The sequence below is a fragment of the Anneissia japonica genome, unplaced genomic scaffold, assembly GCF_011630105.1.
Source record: "Anneissia japonica isolate Jap-2015-1 unplaced genomic scaffold, ASM1163010v1 scaffold277_len1293397_cov203, whole genome shotgun sequence".
NCBI classification, from domain to species: domain Eukaryota; kingdom Metazoa; phylum Echinodermata; class Crinoidea; order Comatulida; family Comatulidae; genus Anneissia; species Anneissia japonica.
Genome location: NW_022719460.1, coordinates 503,349 through 519,316, shown reverse-complemented (window position 1 = coordinate 519,316; position 15,968 = coordinate 503,349). Strand labels below are relative to the sequence as shown.

At 34.1% G+C, this 15,968-nt stretch overlaps 1 protein-coding gene across 6 annotated transcripts in view; it reads left to right on the top strand.

The window, feature by feature from the left end:
- The window catches only part of LOC117110916 (protein FAM227B-like), a 25,095-nt gene that overhangs the window by 4,442 nt on the left and 4,685 nt on the right, over positions 1-15,968 (top strand). For 2 of the 6 annotated variants that reach the window (XM_033253752.1, XM_033253753.1), the window contains exons 3-16: positions 517-622; positions 1,008-1,151; positions 1,999-2,013; positions 3,398-3,510; positions 3,991-4,095; positions 4,844-4,942; positions 5,053-5,157; positions 5,798-5,924; positions 6,729-6,860; positions 7,593-7,759; positions 8,649-8,803; positions 8,986-9,063; positions 10,238-10,382; positions 15,118-15,150. In XM_033253752.1, the coding sequence (XP_033109643.1) occupies positions 517-622; positions 1,008-1,151; positions 1,999-2,013; positions 3,398-3,510; positions 3,991-4,095; positions 4,844-4,942; positions 5,053-5,157; positions 5,798-5,924; positions 6,729-6,860; positions 7,593-7,759; positions 8,649-8,803; positions 8,986-9,063; positions 10,238-10,382; positions 15,118-15,150 (1,524 nt within the window). Of the gene's footprint in view, positions 1-516; positions 623-1,007; positions 1,152-1,998; positions 2,014-3,397; positions 3,511-3,990; positions 4,096-4,843; positions 4,943-5,052; positions 5,158-5,797; positions 5,925-6,728; positions 6,861-7,592; positions 7,760-8,648; positions 8,804-8,985; positions 9,064-10,237; positions 10,383-12,426; positions 12,467-15,117; positions 15,151-15,968 lie in introns of all 6 variants that reach the window. The other 4 variants (XM_033253758.1, XM_033253757.1, XM_033253755.1 and 1 more) reach the window with 4 other exon arrangements.

Genomic DNA, 15,968 nt, shown 5'->3' with positions numbered 1-15,968 from the left:
AATGTACACTTCCTAGACCATGCAGTCTTCAAAATAAAAATTGTAACCTTTGGTAATCAACTACATTTTCCACATACATAGACATTTTTGAAACTTTATTAAAAAAAACCTAAACCATAATTCACCACTATAGACACTTTTTGACAAAAATGAAGAATTACGACTTTGTTACCCAATGAGAAGTGTTCTGATGTAGACAATGGGTCGTGTCTCATATTATTTGTTATATTTTTATTATTCATTATTTTCACTTGACTCGCATAAATAATTTTGTTCGAAGAACATTTATATGCAGTTGTACAGTACTTCGTAGCACTTCACTTGCAATTTGCAATTTCTAGTATTATTTATAATGTGCCAGCATCCATCAAAATGCTCATGGTGTAATGCTGACAATAAGCAAACACTTGTGTAAGTTAACGTCCAACTTAAAATTTGATGCTTCATTACTAATTTATAATTTATAGTTTTATGTATCGATGGAATGAAATGAAATAATGCATTTTCTTTTTGTAGGATGTGTGGCCAGAACCTTCAGATGCAAAGTACACTCCACTTGAAAAAGAGAAAGACATGCTAGGATCAAAGGAATATATTCTTGAAGAACTTCGAAAACATGCTTGTATCCTTTTGAAATAATTTCAATAGTAACTCTTCTTTTGGTAGTATAATGTATGTCCCAGCTATTGGCCTAACCCTGATAGGGAAGTTTAATAGTTTCTGTCAGAGGCTAACAGGGTCCAGGATGCTAAGGGGTGATGCCACAGGGAGGTGGGGGGCTAAACCTTCTAGCCATTATAAGTTGTCCTGGAACTTTTTATTTGAATAAGCATACAAATATTTTCATTAGTCAGGCAAAACAGCAGTGGGATTGGCTTGTCTTACATGAATTTAGCCTCCCTCCCTTTCTTGCTGCCACTGGATTCTCATCTTTTGACTTTACCTGTCTCATTCTCATGTAGGTCTGTGTAATATTCAAGCATTTTCCACAACCCTAATACTAACAGCTTTCCCAATGTATATGCTTGAAAGATTGGAAAACAAAGCTGACATACTTCTGGAAAAGTTGAATGTTTACGCAAGCAAGATTATTACGGTGGATGCCACTTCAAACCGGCATAAAGACAATTTGTTCCATTCTCCAAATAACAGTAAGTATGGGTTCTCTGTCGAGGTTGTCACCTTCTGCATCCTTCAGATTTACGCCACAAGATTTTGATTATGTTTTCAATTCAAGTTACTGCGTGTGCATGTATGTGTATGATGGTTAATGCTATTTTGCAATATCTCTTTAATAGTTGTGTGCTTGAGTGGAGATTAGTGTTTACATCTTATGTAATTACATTCCATGAAATGCTTCTTAGCCTTTAATGTTTCTGTATCTTCTTGCTTTATGCTAGTGTAATATATAATTTAGACAATCCCCTACTCTTTTCCGAAGTTTACTTTGTTCTTTAACATGCACACGGGCCATAATGCACACGGTACCAATGATTAAACATCTCCTCCGAAAGGTGGTGCACTATTGTAACTTGTATTTCAGCCCTCCAGTTGAAACACAAGGAGAGGCAGCGATGGGAATTGAACCGGGGACCTAGCTCCACGGTTCAGCGCACACCCGGTGGCTACCACCAGTTTAGCTGACTGAGTGAAACAGTTATTGTATTGTTATACTCAAAGTGTTTTTAGGCAATTATGCACAGTTTGCAAGTTTCTCCATTCCAATGGGAAGTATTGCAGTTTTGCTACAATGATCACAGACTACTTTACTATTCTACCATATCTACCTTGGAGGGAACTTTTCTATGGGTATTCCTCCCTCTTTCCTGGACATTAAGCCACTGACGACTGTGCTACATGCTTTCATATGTATGCATGAATTAATTAATTGACTACTTATTTCTATACTTATTTCTATATTTACTCTGATTACGTTGAATGCTTGTTCTATAATACTTATATTCTATATTGCTTGCTTTATTTCCATCATCTGTGCAGGGAGATACACATCAAGTAAGTGAGATTACAATGAGGATACAATATTTAATCATATAACACATGTTCACTTGTAATAATTTTTGCTAATGTATTTTTTATATTATTTTCTTTGTGAAATAAAATTATCACTAATGCTGTAGCCAGCTATTGAGACAGTTGAGACAGTCCCACACAATTTTTCTATTGGGTCCACAAAGAATGGGTCCACAATTTTTAAAATGGGTCCAGATTCGCATATGTTGTGTAAAATGGGTCAACATTAATAAGAAGATGATCCTAGATTTCTCATATTTTACGTAAAATGGGTAAATTTTTAAGAAAATGGGTCCAGATTATTCATATTTTTGCATAAAATGGGACAACTTTTAAGAAAATGGGTCCACATTATTTAAATTTACGCGTAAAGTGGGTCCACCCTGATATTGTCCCACACTGTTTGAAAATCCTGGCTACAGCATTGATTTTTACTAATTATATTCATTTGTTTGGTATGTAATGTAATTAATTATAACTGATGAGTTTAAGGTTCATTACTGTTCTCAAATTCCATTACACAACTTTTCTAGAGTTTTTTTATGTAATACTGTTGTTGCTGTTGTTCTACATAGTCGTGAAACTATTATTTTAATTTATTCTTTTAAAGTATAGAAAAATGTATTACTTATTACTATTATTCAAAATGTTACAATTTATTTAAGAGAGGCAAAAAAAGTTATCTTAAATGAAAGTCAATTTCAGAATTACATTGTGCTATTTTTCACTATTATAAAACATTTGCACAAGTGTAAAATCAGTGCAGAAAGGGTCAGATACATTTGTACACATTTAACAGTACATAACAAATAAAGATTGAAATTAACACATCTAATAGTATACTACTACACATATTTATTATACATACAGTACACTTTGAGAGAAGTGGTAGAGGCAGTGTTATTATGAGGAGTATTTGTTTTTCCACATACTAATTAAGAAATATCTGGAATTTTAGTTGCGATTTTTACTAATTTTATTTCATCTTGTTTTTTGTTCTGACGCATAATGTATTAATATATTTTAAAACAATTCATAGAGTGCTCTGTTATATTATTGAAATTTACTATACTACACCTTAAAGTTAAAAGTTATGTGTCAAATTCTGGCCGACGGACTGAAGGCAGTCTTGCCATGCAAGGCCTATGATGCTGGGCCTCGTTTGGTGGATGGAGCAGATCAACAGCAGGGCTATTATTTTTTTCAGTACATGTGGTGCAACAGGGTGAGGGTTTGTAATCTCAGATTATTTTGTTTAATCTGTAATTGATGCCAACCAAGTGTTTGAAGATAAATTTTACTTTAATGTTTCTGTTGAAATTAAAATATAATTCCAATTTCATGTGTTCATGTGTCTCTTTTCCAGTTATGAAAAGAGCTGCCGAATCTGATGCAGTGATAGCTCATCGTGGAAAGTTACGCGATAAGAATCATGAACTTCGAACCCTGATCTTGGGTAGTAAAGCAAGAAGCGTTGAGGTATTTGTGTTGAGTTAATAATTCTGCAAAATGGCATAAAAATATTTAAACTACTTTCTAAGTTATTTACTTGTGATTGAAAATTATAAGTCACTCATCTGGTCAATTAACAAATGAATAAGTAATACTGTTGTATTCTTTGAAAGTAACGTCTGTAATGTAGTAAGGCTAGAGGCAGTGGCAGATCCAGGAATTTAAAATAGAGGGGACCCGGGGAAGTCCTGTCACGGATAGGTGCATAATACCACATCAGGCTCACCATGGTTGGAAATGGCACTCTCAGACATAAATTTGAATATAATTTTCTTTTTTCTTCATTTATTTATAATCTTGGACTGGACCCCCACTTGAATCCACCACTGCTAAGACAACCTAGCCAGGGACCACAGGCTTCTTAGTTATGCCACAGTTTGTCTGACACCCTAATTGTTACCTTAACAGAAATATTATATGATATTTAATCAATGTAATACTTCACAGGCCACCAGGTATTCTGGATATAGTGCTCATGAACTGAATGATCTTCCACATGGATTAGAAGCTCCACAGATACTGGACAGGATCACCAAAGCACAGAGCTTTAACGTAAGTAACACCTTCCCAGGTGCACTGCTTGGTTATTTAAACTATAGTAGCATTTATTACTTATTTTTCTTGATCTCGTTGAATGTCACTTTTTCATCATCATCAGTCTCAAGTTTTCTTCAATTGCTGCGATCTTGGGCCATTGAGATGATTTGGTCTGGCTGCAGCCTTTCCTCAAGTTCACCAACTTTTTATAAATTTTTAAATATTTTTGGGTCAGAAGTTTATAAACCCAATCAGGAATTTTTCAAGAATTTTTAGTTAGCGTGTAAGGTGTTGGACTTCTGATTGTGAGATCGGGAGTTCAAGGCCGCCGCTCATCGCATTGCTTGTGTCTTTGGGCAAGCAAGACACTTTACTTATGTTTGCCTATCTTCTCCCAGGATTATGAAAATAAATGGGGGAGGGGGTCATGCTGTTAACCTGCTCGTCAGTGACCCTGCTACGACTGTTCTAGTCAATTAATAACAGCAACTAGAATCAATTATAGCTACATTTAAAAAACAAGCTGTGTAGCTTCTGTGATTCATATGAACAAACGAACAAGTTACCTTCACCTACAAAATTAGGTTTTTTAGATAGTAAATTGGATTGTTTTATGACTTGTTTATTTGTTATTTTTTTTAGTTTATTTCTCAAATTATCATGTTGTAGTCCCTAAATAATAGCTTAGCTGAAAGAGTTGTGCTCTGTAAAAATTGTTGAAATATAAAATAAAAATATAAAATAAATATTATTGTTCTTTCAGTCTGGTTTTGAAAAGTTTTGGAAAAAGCTGTTTTTGTCTGAAGCATCAACTGCTGTTATGCAGGACACTTTTTGGTGGTTCTTCATCGACAAGTTTGAGGTGACATCATATTATAATTATAATTTATAATCATTTTCAAAAATGTCTGTTTCTATAATTATATACTTTTCTGACCATTTTAAATTGAAGATTATAATTTTTTCTTTTAGCCAAAAAAGAAGAGTGCTAAAAAGAAGTTATTCAATAGAATTGCAGATAGTTTTGTCGCTCTGTTCGTCAGTGTCAACCCTGAAATCAAAGACAAATTCTTTACAGTATGTGTATGATATCCTCTTATAATAATATATATGTACACTCCAAATTGAATGTACAATTCATATATAATTTACAATTATTATATGCTGTACAATCTGTATACTATATAATTTTGTACAGTCCATACGATGTCATACACTCAAAAATATATGTATGCTATAAAATCCATATATGGTGAACAAATTCATATACTGTAGGACAGGGGTGGGCATAAAAATCGGTCAGAGGGTCAAAGTGAATTTTCGATTGAACACCGAGGGCTGCACCCAAACTTTGATGTTTCCAGTGAGCTTCCAAAAACCTCCCAGCACTGCTTTTACACCACTTTATTCTAAGTTTTAATATTACTTTTTACATTATGATTGGTGTCGAGCCGTAGAAAACATGGGGTTGTTTTAGCCAATGTTGCTTGGCGGGCCGCACACATAGGGTTTTTAATTAATTTTTGTGAGCCGCAAAAAATCGCTGGCGGGCCGCACATTTCCCACCTATGCTGTAGGAGTTATAAAATGTATAATCCATATAATGGTTATTAATATTATCAACTATTGGTTTATTATCATTCTGTTAGTACATTGTTATTATTTTTGTTTTTAAATGATGTTATTATTATTTATACTGTCATTATCGTCATTACAGGTATACTCTGACTGCCTTGCTCAAGCATTGTTTGCAGCCTACCTAGATGCTTTCACTGATTCCCATAAGGTGTTTGATGACCAGTTTAAGCAGGATCTTGTATCATGTGTTTCAGATTGGGTTGCAGGTAAAGCTTAGTTTCCATACAATCCCTACATGCTATCACCGACAGCTTTCGGTGATGCTGATTGGTCGGTCAAATCAAGGAGCCTTCCCGATTGCGTCAGGGTTACTGCTACGCAATACAGCAATTGTACTGAAAACACTGAAGCGATAGTGTAGCAATTTTAGGACACATAGAAAAAATTATTAGATTATCACTCTCTTTTTTAAGAAAACTGATGAGGGCAAGAGGTTTATTTTTTTAAATTTTTTTGTGGGGTGTTGGTGATTCAGTGACCTATCCAAAACTAGGCCTAGGCCTATATTCCGGTGAAAAACGGTGACATTACTCGAGCATCAAAGGGAAGGGAACAAGTTATAGTTAGTAGGCATAGGCGCCTAGGCTTTAGTCCTTACCTTAAGCTAGGCCAGCCTTTGCCTAAACTTTCTTTCTTGATGTTGTAGGTTAGTTTTTGCCCAACAACAACCAATCCAACCAAACACACCTATCACAAGGAACACTGCCCACTTGTAATGCATAATGTAAAAAGTTTTTTTTAGCAGCTGTGAATTAACAATCCGATCAGCCCACTGGGCGAGTCTCTTTAGGGACGGACCGCAGTGTTGTCTATTTTTAGCCGCAGTTAGCGAGCTGTTTATTTTTAGTGACAGTAAACAACAAATCTAAAGAATGGGCTTTGCATTTTCACCTCTACGGCGGATTATATTTTTACTGCACATTATAGGTATGTCATTTTCCTTATTTAATTGGCAACTGAATGATATATGGTTATTCTTTTTAATTATTCCAATATTGTATTATCGTTAGGTGTCAAAGCTCCACCCCTTGCCTGGAAACACTGGGATATCAAAAAGCTCCGACCTAAAGGTCTCAATGAAGAGAAGGAAGAAGACAAGAAAAAAGTTGTGCTTATCAAAGATGGCAAAATCAACTATGATGGTAAGATAGCAAGTTGACTTTGGTACATTATTTTTTATTTATTTATTTCCTTCACATCTAGCAACAAGTACACTTGCCACTTAGCAAATGGCATGATGCTTTATTATCCCAGTCTCTTATTGAGGCCTTGGAATTTTTACATCCATTGAATTGTTTACATTGTACTTTTTTTGTCTATGAAGAAAATAAATGTTTATTTGAATTGAATTAAAAAGGAATGTGGATTTTTTGGTCTTAAGAAAAAGTACTCTTGTTACAGGAATTGAACCCACAACCCTGGAATTAGAATGCAAGCGTCTAACCACTAAGCTATTCAACTCCACTGCTACAGTAGGATTTGTAGTATATGTATATATTGTAGTGTACAGCATTGCAATATTGAAATAATTTCATTGTCTATTTTTCCATTGTCATTAATTTCCTTTTTTTCAAAAATAATAAATTTTTGAGTATGGGAAGCTGGGCACATACAGCACTTTTATTTATAACTGTATTATTACTTTTACAAAATTATTCATATTAAGCAGCTATACCACAAACACTAATATCGGTGATTATTTGGATAAAATAAATCTGTTCTGTACCCTGCTGCCATGCGCTGCTGCCGCTATTTTTTTTTTATTATTGATGTATAAATTGTGTATTATTATTACTATTTTTATTATTATTATTAGAGTCTAAAATTTGTTATGATAAACAGCAATTTTGAAATTAATATATTATCTGTTATAGCTGACTTTTCAATTGAGATTGCACAAGAGGAAGAAACTGGCATTGAGTTGGACCCCGGATTATCACGGGAGCCAACAATGATGGCAGGCAAGTCTAACAAGATACCACCAATAGGCACAGCAGCTGTACCCTCTACCAGATTACCCACAGCCATGCCACTTAGAGAGGTATGCTAGTCTAATTAATGAATAAGCCAGTATGTAGTTTGAACTGCGCATGCTGGTACCAATGTCAACCAACGTAAACAAATATACACGCTACGTAGGTTTATGTTGATTGACCTTTGATACGGGCATGTGCGGTTAAGACTACAAATTTCCTTATTAATTGTCTAATTGATGGTTAATGGTTAATGGTTATTAATTTATAGAGCGCAAAATACAAAAAGTCTCTAAGCGCTATCAGGCAAGTGTAAAGATGGAACGGAAACCAAAACCACAAAATAAAAAGAAGTGAAATTTGAATACCATGCCAGCACCCAAACCGAAGTATGGGGATACGCCCTCATCGCTGTCTCTTATACACATCTAGATGTGTATAAGAGACAGGGTAAATATTGAGTCTCGGCCATCTCGGATTCGGGCGCCTCCTATCCTAGTTAAGGCTATAAAAGCTAGCTGGCATGGAAGTAGGGAAAAAAAATAAATTAAAGGGACGAGAATAAGTGGGTCTTAAGTCGTTCTTTGAAAATGGTGCAATGGTAATTGCAATATACCGTTAATTGTCTTATGGTAATACCATTCATTTGAATTGATTTTTATATTTTAATTTTTTTTTTAAGTGTAAATAACACGCAATTTGGGCCTTGACCAGATTATTATATTTTTTGATGAATAAATAAGGTGATATACAATATATATCGTCATTAATGTTCTTGGTTTTTGTTATTGTTTATTAAATTAAAAATAATTGGTTGTGTAGTTCTATTTATGAGCTTCAATGAATTTACATACCCATGGAGATATTTTTTTCTGGTTGATTTAGCATGTTTATATTTAATGAACCTGTATTTGTTTTTCTTCATGCATAATGTTACTGCTGCTATCTGTTTTCTAGTCTCATAAAACTGGTCCTGGCCCTGATTTTGAACGAGTGCTGTTCAACATAGGAGGGCGCAGTCCATTGGTAGCCCACTATCTGTACGTAAAGGGACTCACATCTAACGAAAACCATGGTAGGCAGGTCAGAAGAACTGAGATCTCAAGGATACAATATCCTTTCCAGAATATTTTATTTATGTTAAATGATGATAAGGATGATGATGACGACAATAACCACTATAATAATGACAAACTTTGATAAATTTATAGTCTTTGTATTAAATAATCATAATATATTTGTTAAGGGTAGATGAATACTAATAAACAGAAGTATTTCCTTAAGTATACATCAAGTCTCATGCACCAACATACAGAGATGTAATAAAGAACACAAAGAAGACATCAAGAGCTCTGAATGCAGAGTACCAAAGGTGAAAACATTAAAATATAAGCTGATTTTTTTATTCTTTGTATTAAGTTATAATAATAATAATAATTCTGGATTTATATAGCGCCTCACGGTGACACAACCTCGAGGCGCTTAACATATTAGAACAATTTAAAATGGAAGCAAGAGAATCGTTTCCTCACTATATACTGTTTATGTTTAATTCAATTGCACATGTACAAAATGTTTCAATGTATGCTAGCGTATGGCTCATACATCCTGCATACGCGAGCCATAAGTTGTAGGTAAGTTATGTGATCGTCGTCGTTTACACACGTTACTTGTAAGTTACTCATAAGTCAAAATACGTCAAGATAATGTCTAGCGTACCCAAAAATTATTTCTAACCTATGAGTAATATGCTTCGAAACTATGTGTAACTTATATCAAACTTATCTCCAACGTATATTGATGTATGTAGACGTATTTGATGTGTTCCGAATGACTTCAGAACTTACTGAACGTTTTTCTAAGTTACAGCTACTGTACCTTATAATGGCATCTATATAAGTTACTAATATGTTAGGTATACATCCAACTTGTTATGGATATGCTATGTATACGCCCAAAATTTAAAAAGAAAAATTTATTGTTCAGCGTATACCGGCGTTTTAGAGAAATTTTGATATGTCGGCATACGCTGGCTAAATCATCAAGGTGTGACGGGGCCATTAATTACAAGTTGAAATATAAATATTTCAAAAAGCAGCAATGTAAAATGGACATAAAAATAGAAACAAATAAAAATGTAAAATATATAGAAACAACATGATCTTGTATAAATCTAAAAATCTGAGGATTGTTTTAAAAAGAAAATTTACATTTTCTTTTCAATCTGTATCATCTATATTAAGTTATATGATTCTTTTGTAAATGTGCATTTAATCTTTACAGTTTTCTCTTTACCAATTTTTGAATGTGAGCATATCAAGGAATATAAAATCTAGTTTATTTTTAAAATGTATGCTATCTTATCATTGTTTTTGATTTACTTATAGTTAATTTTTAATTTCAGTAAGAGTCACTGAATGCATACCCCCCTGGTTAAATATAAATGTCTTTTTGGTATCCTTATTGTTTATCATAGATGCCTTTCTTATACCTTGATTGTTATTCCTTTTTTCTTTAACGATGTTCATGTATTGTTTTGATTTCAGAATAAGTGAGTCAACAGCCAAAGATATTGCTTTCATCGAACGTCAACAGGTTGAACAAGTCAGGGAAATCGAGAACTTGAAGCAGCAAATTGTTCATCATAGTATCGACATGAAAATATTAAGTGAAAGAATACTTGATTTACGGGTAAGTTTACTATTATTTCTAAGCAAACTTGTCTGATTCCCTATCACGTTTTTTTCTTTGTTTCCTTATGTGTACAACCATAATTTATGCAATGACACTCGTATGAAAAACTGTAACTTTACTCTGTAGCTTTTCTTCAGTCTTGCTAACAGTCATTGAACTTATCTTGTTTTCACACAATTCTCTCTTTAAATGTTATTACCAGCACATTCACTATAAATATCCTCTCTTTAAACCATCACCATTACACATACCCTTCAACGCTATGTACCATCACCATTGTATAGACTTCTTTGTAACACACCTAAATAGATCCTTGTCATTTGATTGGTGAATTTCATATCTCGTGACATTGGTTATTTACACCATTTCGTCACTCATAAAAATTTAGTTCCATCCATCATTTTTTGCTCTATTTGCACACCTCCACTTAATATAATATTTTCATTGAAAGAAGATGGACTGCTCCATTCAGACAAAAGGTAGACCTAACTTTTTTTTCATAAGATATCAAATGACAAGGATCTATTTTTATTTAGGTGCATTATAAAACAAATAATGAATGTTTTATAATGTGCAATATTTTCATGGGTTAAAAGCTTGACTGTTTCGTCTCATTGAATGAAACAGTCAATTTTTCAACTCATGAAAATATTCTTCCCATTGCATTCATAAACATTTATTATTTGTATATTGTATAAATTACTATTTCACACATTTGTCTCTGCACCATTAACTTGGTATTTAACCTTCATCACTTTTTTGCAGTATACACAGCCTTCTGTGTACCATCATTGCACAGAACCTTCTCTGCATTATCAATATGGTTACACAGCCTCATCTGCACCATCACTATGTTATACTGTACAAACCATCACAATTCAACCACTTTCTCATCATATCCTTCCCTACACAATTACTATTGCACAAAGCCTTCTATGTACAGTACCATCACCCTCTTTGCACACAGCTTCTCTGCACCAGACTATTGCAGACATTCATGTCTGCATCATCGGACATATACTTCTCTTCACCATTCCTGTATAGTACATAGTCGTCTCTGCACTATTACCATGCAAACTCTTCTAGGTACCATCATCATTGCACACGGCAGCCTTCTATAATCCACTCCAATGCAGTCCAATCTTCGACTTATAAGTCGCATTATACGAAGTCTCAATGCACATAGCCTTCTAGACTATACCATCACAATAATGGCAAAGACAATCCAAAGCTGTTTAAAGAACATTATTTGAGAAATCAGCCTTTAAAGTTATGACTTCAGCCATTTCTGAGGCAGATACCATCACCAAATCATTAAAAAAGTGCGGGAAATAACAACATAGTGTGATGTATAGATAATAAAGTAGTGCCAGGGGTAGATTCAGTAGGGGGCACGGGGCCCCGTTTTGCCAATAAATTTTAAAATTTGAAGGCATATATTGAAAATAGCACTCTCACTCTATTCTGAATATGTTGTGATCCCCGTTTGAATAATTCTGCATCCGCCCCTGAGTGCAATGAAACATTTCAAAAATGTAAACATGCCAGCATATTTTGGCCATTATCTCTGAAACACAATTAGTGATTATGAGTGAATGGTTTCGCTTGTCTTTGCGACAATTGGACACAGCTTTTTCTTTACCGTCACCATTACACAACATCATTTTTGCCACTGTCACCAATCTTTACAGCCGTGCTTCCATCAGCATTCATATAGGCTCTCTAGACCATCACAATTTAGTACATCTTGCACCATCACATCATCTAGTACATTCTCTTTGCTCTTTTTACAGCTTATCATTCGCACCATACATTCAATATAGCCATTCTGGACCATTACCATATTAAAACTTGTTGACACTAAGCAACATTGTATGTAGCCTTTCTGCTTCTAATATCATTCAGTTCAATCTTTTTGCTCCTTCCAACTTTTCTGAATCAAGCATTTTATGATGATTTTTATTAGTTTGACAACCTACACCATAAACATGTAGGATACAACAATATTCCATGTGACATTTTTATACATTATTCACAACAGGAAACGAACGACATTGTCAATTTTGTGGCAGAACTACGTGGTAATACGTCTACTTTTTTTCACATTAAATATTATCATGTGCGCTTTTACACTTTATAATAAGTGCTGGCAACATACACCAGCAATCAATCAATAAATGTCACTTTAAAATAATTATGCTGGCTTCAAAAATTTGCAATTTCATCCATTAAGTTTGTATTGTATAAGTATTGCCACACATAGCTTTGAAAGCAGCCCAATTTTCATTTAAGCTCTGCTTAGATATCACTGGTTAGCTGTACCAAGCATAAATTATGTTACCTAGTTCTGGCATCATTTAATTAACTTACAGAATAGAATAGATTTTGATGATAATTTGCAGTTCATCTTAGATGTAACATCATTTCATGTAGATACCTTTTTTGAGAACAACTAATTCTCCCCATCAGGAATGGCGATTCTACTGAAGAATGTGGTTATCACAGCCCCTTCCCTGAAAAAAAAGCTTGCGCTAACCCCACTGGGAAGTCACTGAGCAAAAATATTAACTCAAGTAGTTAAAACTTTCATCTCATTTAACGTTTTTTTGCAAGCCAGCTCTTTCTCACTTGAAACGATGCTCGAAACCCCAAATTTAAACTTTGCCGTCTCTCGTCAGCTCTCCCATGTCAATACTCTGAAGCCGGGCACTCACTGCCTCGTACGACGGTCGTAAGACCGTGATACGATGAATCTAACTCCGCTCCACATGAGTGCCAGACAACTAGATGCTGTCTGCTAATTGTCAGCGACTGTCTGAACGGATCGTCATTAAAAAAAATCTGTTGCGTGCGCGTTGTTGCATTGCATCCTACATAGAATTGCGCCTGCCGATGACTGCCAGGCACTGTGAGTGTCTGGGTTTAGATACTAGAGGGAAGTTGGTGCATGCTCACACCATTTGCCTTTCTGGAGTGTCAATGAAACTTAACAACTGTCCAATCAGAATAGTCTAATAAGCACATGTGTTGTCCCCCAAGTGTAAATTTAAACACTGTTGTCTTGAGGGACCATAGCAACAATATCCAAGGGGCAGGGCATAGTGCAAAGGTCAGTAGGAATGATAGTTGCCAGATAAATGCACTCTCACATCAGATTTTATCAGAGCCATGACCTGCCTAACTGATCCATTTCATCATTTTTATCAAAAAGCTATATGGATGACACAGCATTATTTGAAGCACTTTAACCTAAAGGTCATAACAATGAAATGCAACTAGCTACCGATATCATTAGTAAATATTCAGTGGAGAATAAAATGCATATAAATGAAAAGAAAATGAAAAATATTATAAAATTAATAAACCTGACCATCTGCTTATTTCTAATGAGGATTGGGTTGTTGAAATAACCAAGAACACCAATTTTCTTGGGTTATTATTTCAAATAATGTTAAATGGTATGACCAGGTGAAAGCTGTTAAAGTGGTGTAATTTGCACTTATTTGTTGAAGCAACTCCAAAAATCAGGTCTGGATGCTCCTACCTTGCTTAGATTTTACACCTCATTTGTCCGCCCTGTGTTGGAGCACAAGGCTACGGTTTTTTTGGCACGGGTGTAACCCAACGTCTGTCCTCTCAACTGGAATCCATTCAACGTAGATCAGTTGGTAAAAATATTTCTTCTATTTCATACAAAGATGCTTGTTCCACACTGGCACTGCCTTGGTTGGATGATCAGCGAATACAATTAACTTTAAGCCAAACTACTTTTGCAAGTTAAAGGGGGCTGATCACAGGTTGAACCACTTTCTCCTGCCGGCACCCGTTCACCAATACGGACTGAGAATGACTAAGCAATACAACATTCCCAAGATAGAAAATTAAACAAACGAAACCCTGTTTAATAAATCATGATCTTTTTATGAAATTGTTTCATACGGTACACAGGATGATTTTAAAATAATTTATCGATTATAATGCATTTTAGTTTATAAGTGTATAGCTCAATTTATACAACATATATATATTTTTTTTTATTTTTAAAATTTTATCTTATTCCTATTAGTTAGTGCGAGGCAGGTCATCTTGTATACCAGTATATTTTGTAAAGAGACATCTGATTTAAAGTCTGTTTAGAAAAAAAGTATTGTTTTGCAAAGAGGCTTTGATGATTATATTACTGACAGATGAAATCAGTGTTAGTGACATAAGTATACAAAGAGAATTAAAAGGCAGTTAGACTAACATGGCTTCATTACCACTTTTGATATAAGTATGCAATTCAATTTAATCACTTTCCGATAATCTTCTTTTTTCTTCTTATTTAATGGTTATTACAAACAAATCATTGCTTCTTCTGTGGCAAGGAAAACACTGTATTGTTTTTACATGTTATATGAATCATGATATAAAATGGGACTATTTTGGGGATGATGGTAGTTGTGGTGATCCTACCATGTCAGAACATATTTTTGCAGATACTTTTCATTCTGGACTGTTAAGTATTTAGTCAAGTAAATTAATAATGTGTATTGGTAAGTATATAGAAATAAAAATAAGTTTGGTAATTACATTTTTGTTCATTATGATCTAAGAATGAATGATGATGGAATTGTATAAATTAAATTAATTATATTATTTCTCACATTAATATTATTATTATAGTGTAATTAACAATTTATGTAATGAGATTTGCTATTATTTGTTTTTTCTCATTGCTGCATTTCATCAGGGATATGAAGGAATTCTTGCTCTGCTTAATAAGGTACACCCATTTTGATATCATGCACCTAATTGGATCCAGAGGGGTTAATCAACAACCCTCCCCTTTCCCTATTGTTTAAAATCCCCCCCCCCCCAATTTCCCTATTGTTTACAATTTCATTAATAAAATAATGGTGTTAGAGTGTTGTACCTCAGTGCTAAAATATTCCAAATTGTGTGTTCTTGTTTTCCTGCACTTGTTTCCCGTTCCCCTGTCACGTCTTTGTTCACTTACTGCACTCCATATTATGTGAGCCATTTGTTTTGTTCAGTCATAACATGAAGCCCTAATCTCAATTAATGTTTATGAGTGTAATGGTATACAATATATCAATGAAGTGAAAAATGGAATTCTCAGTTCAATGAGTCATAACAAAGGTGATTGAAACATTCTATTTCACACTGAATAGAAATATTCTATATAATAATTAATTTAAATATTCATTATTTGTTTTATACAACACCTTCTGTATAGAGATCTTTGCCATTTGTTAAAGTGGATTTATATTTTAAACGTAAGCTTGCAGGGTCAATATGCCAGTTAGTGTGTGGCTGACCTGCATACCTTACATCCTTTACACAAGACAGCACATTTTATTGGCAGGAAGTAAATTTGCACGACAAAATTGATGAATGAAATTCAAAATTAACAGAAAAAATTATGGAATCCATTCAACTGAATCTAAATAGGTGTTGATCAAATGCATTCATTATAAAAATATCATGACATTTATGTAATTATTAAACAAAATGAAGATAGCACTGTATCTGTTACTATCTGTAATATGTAAGTTTATTCCTCATTAAAGTTTGTGGGAA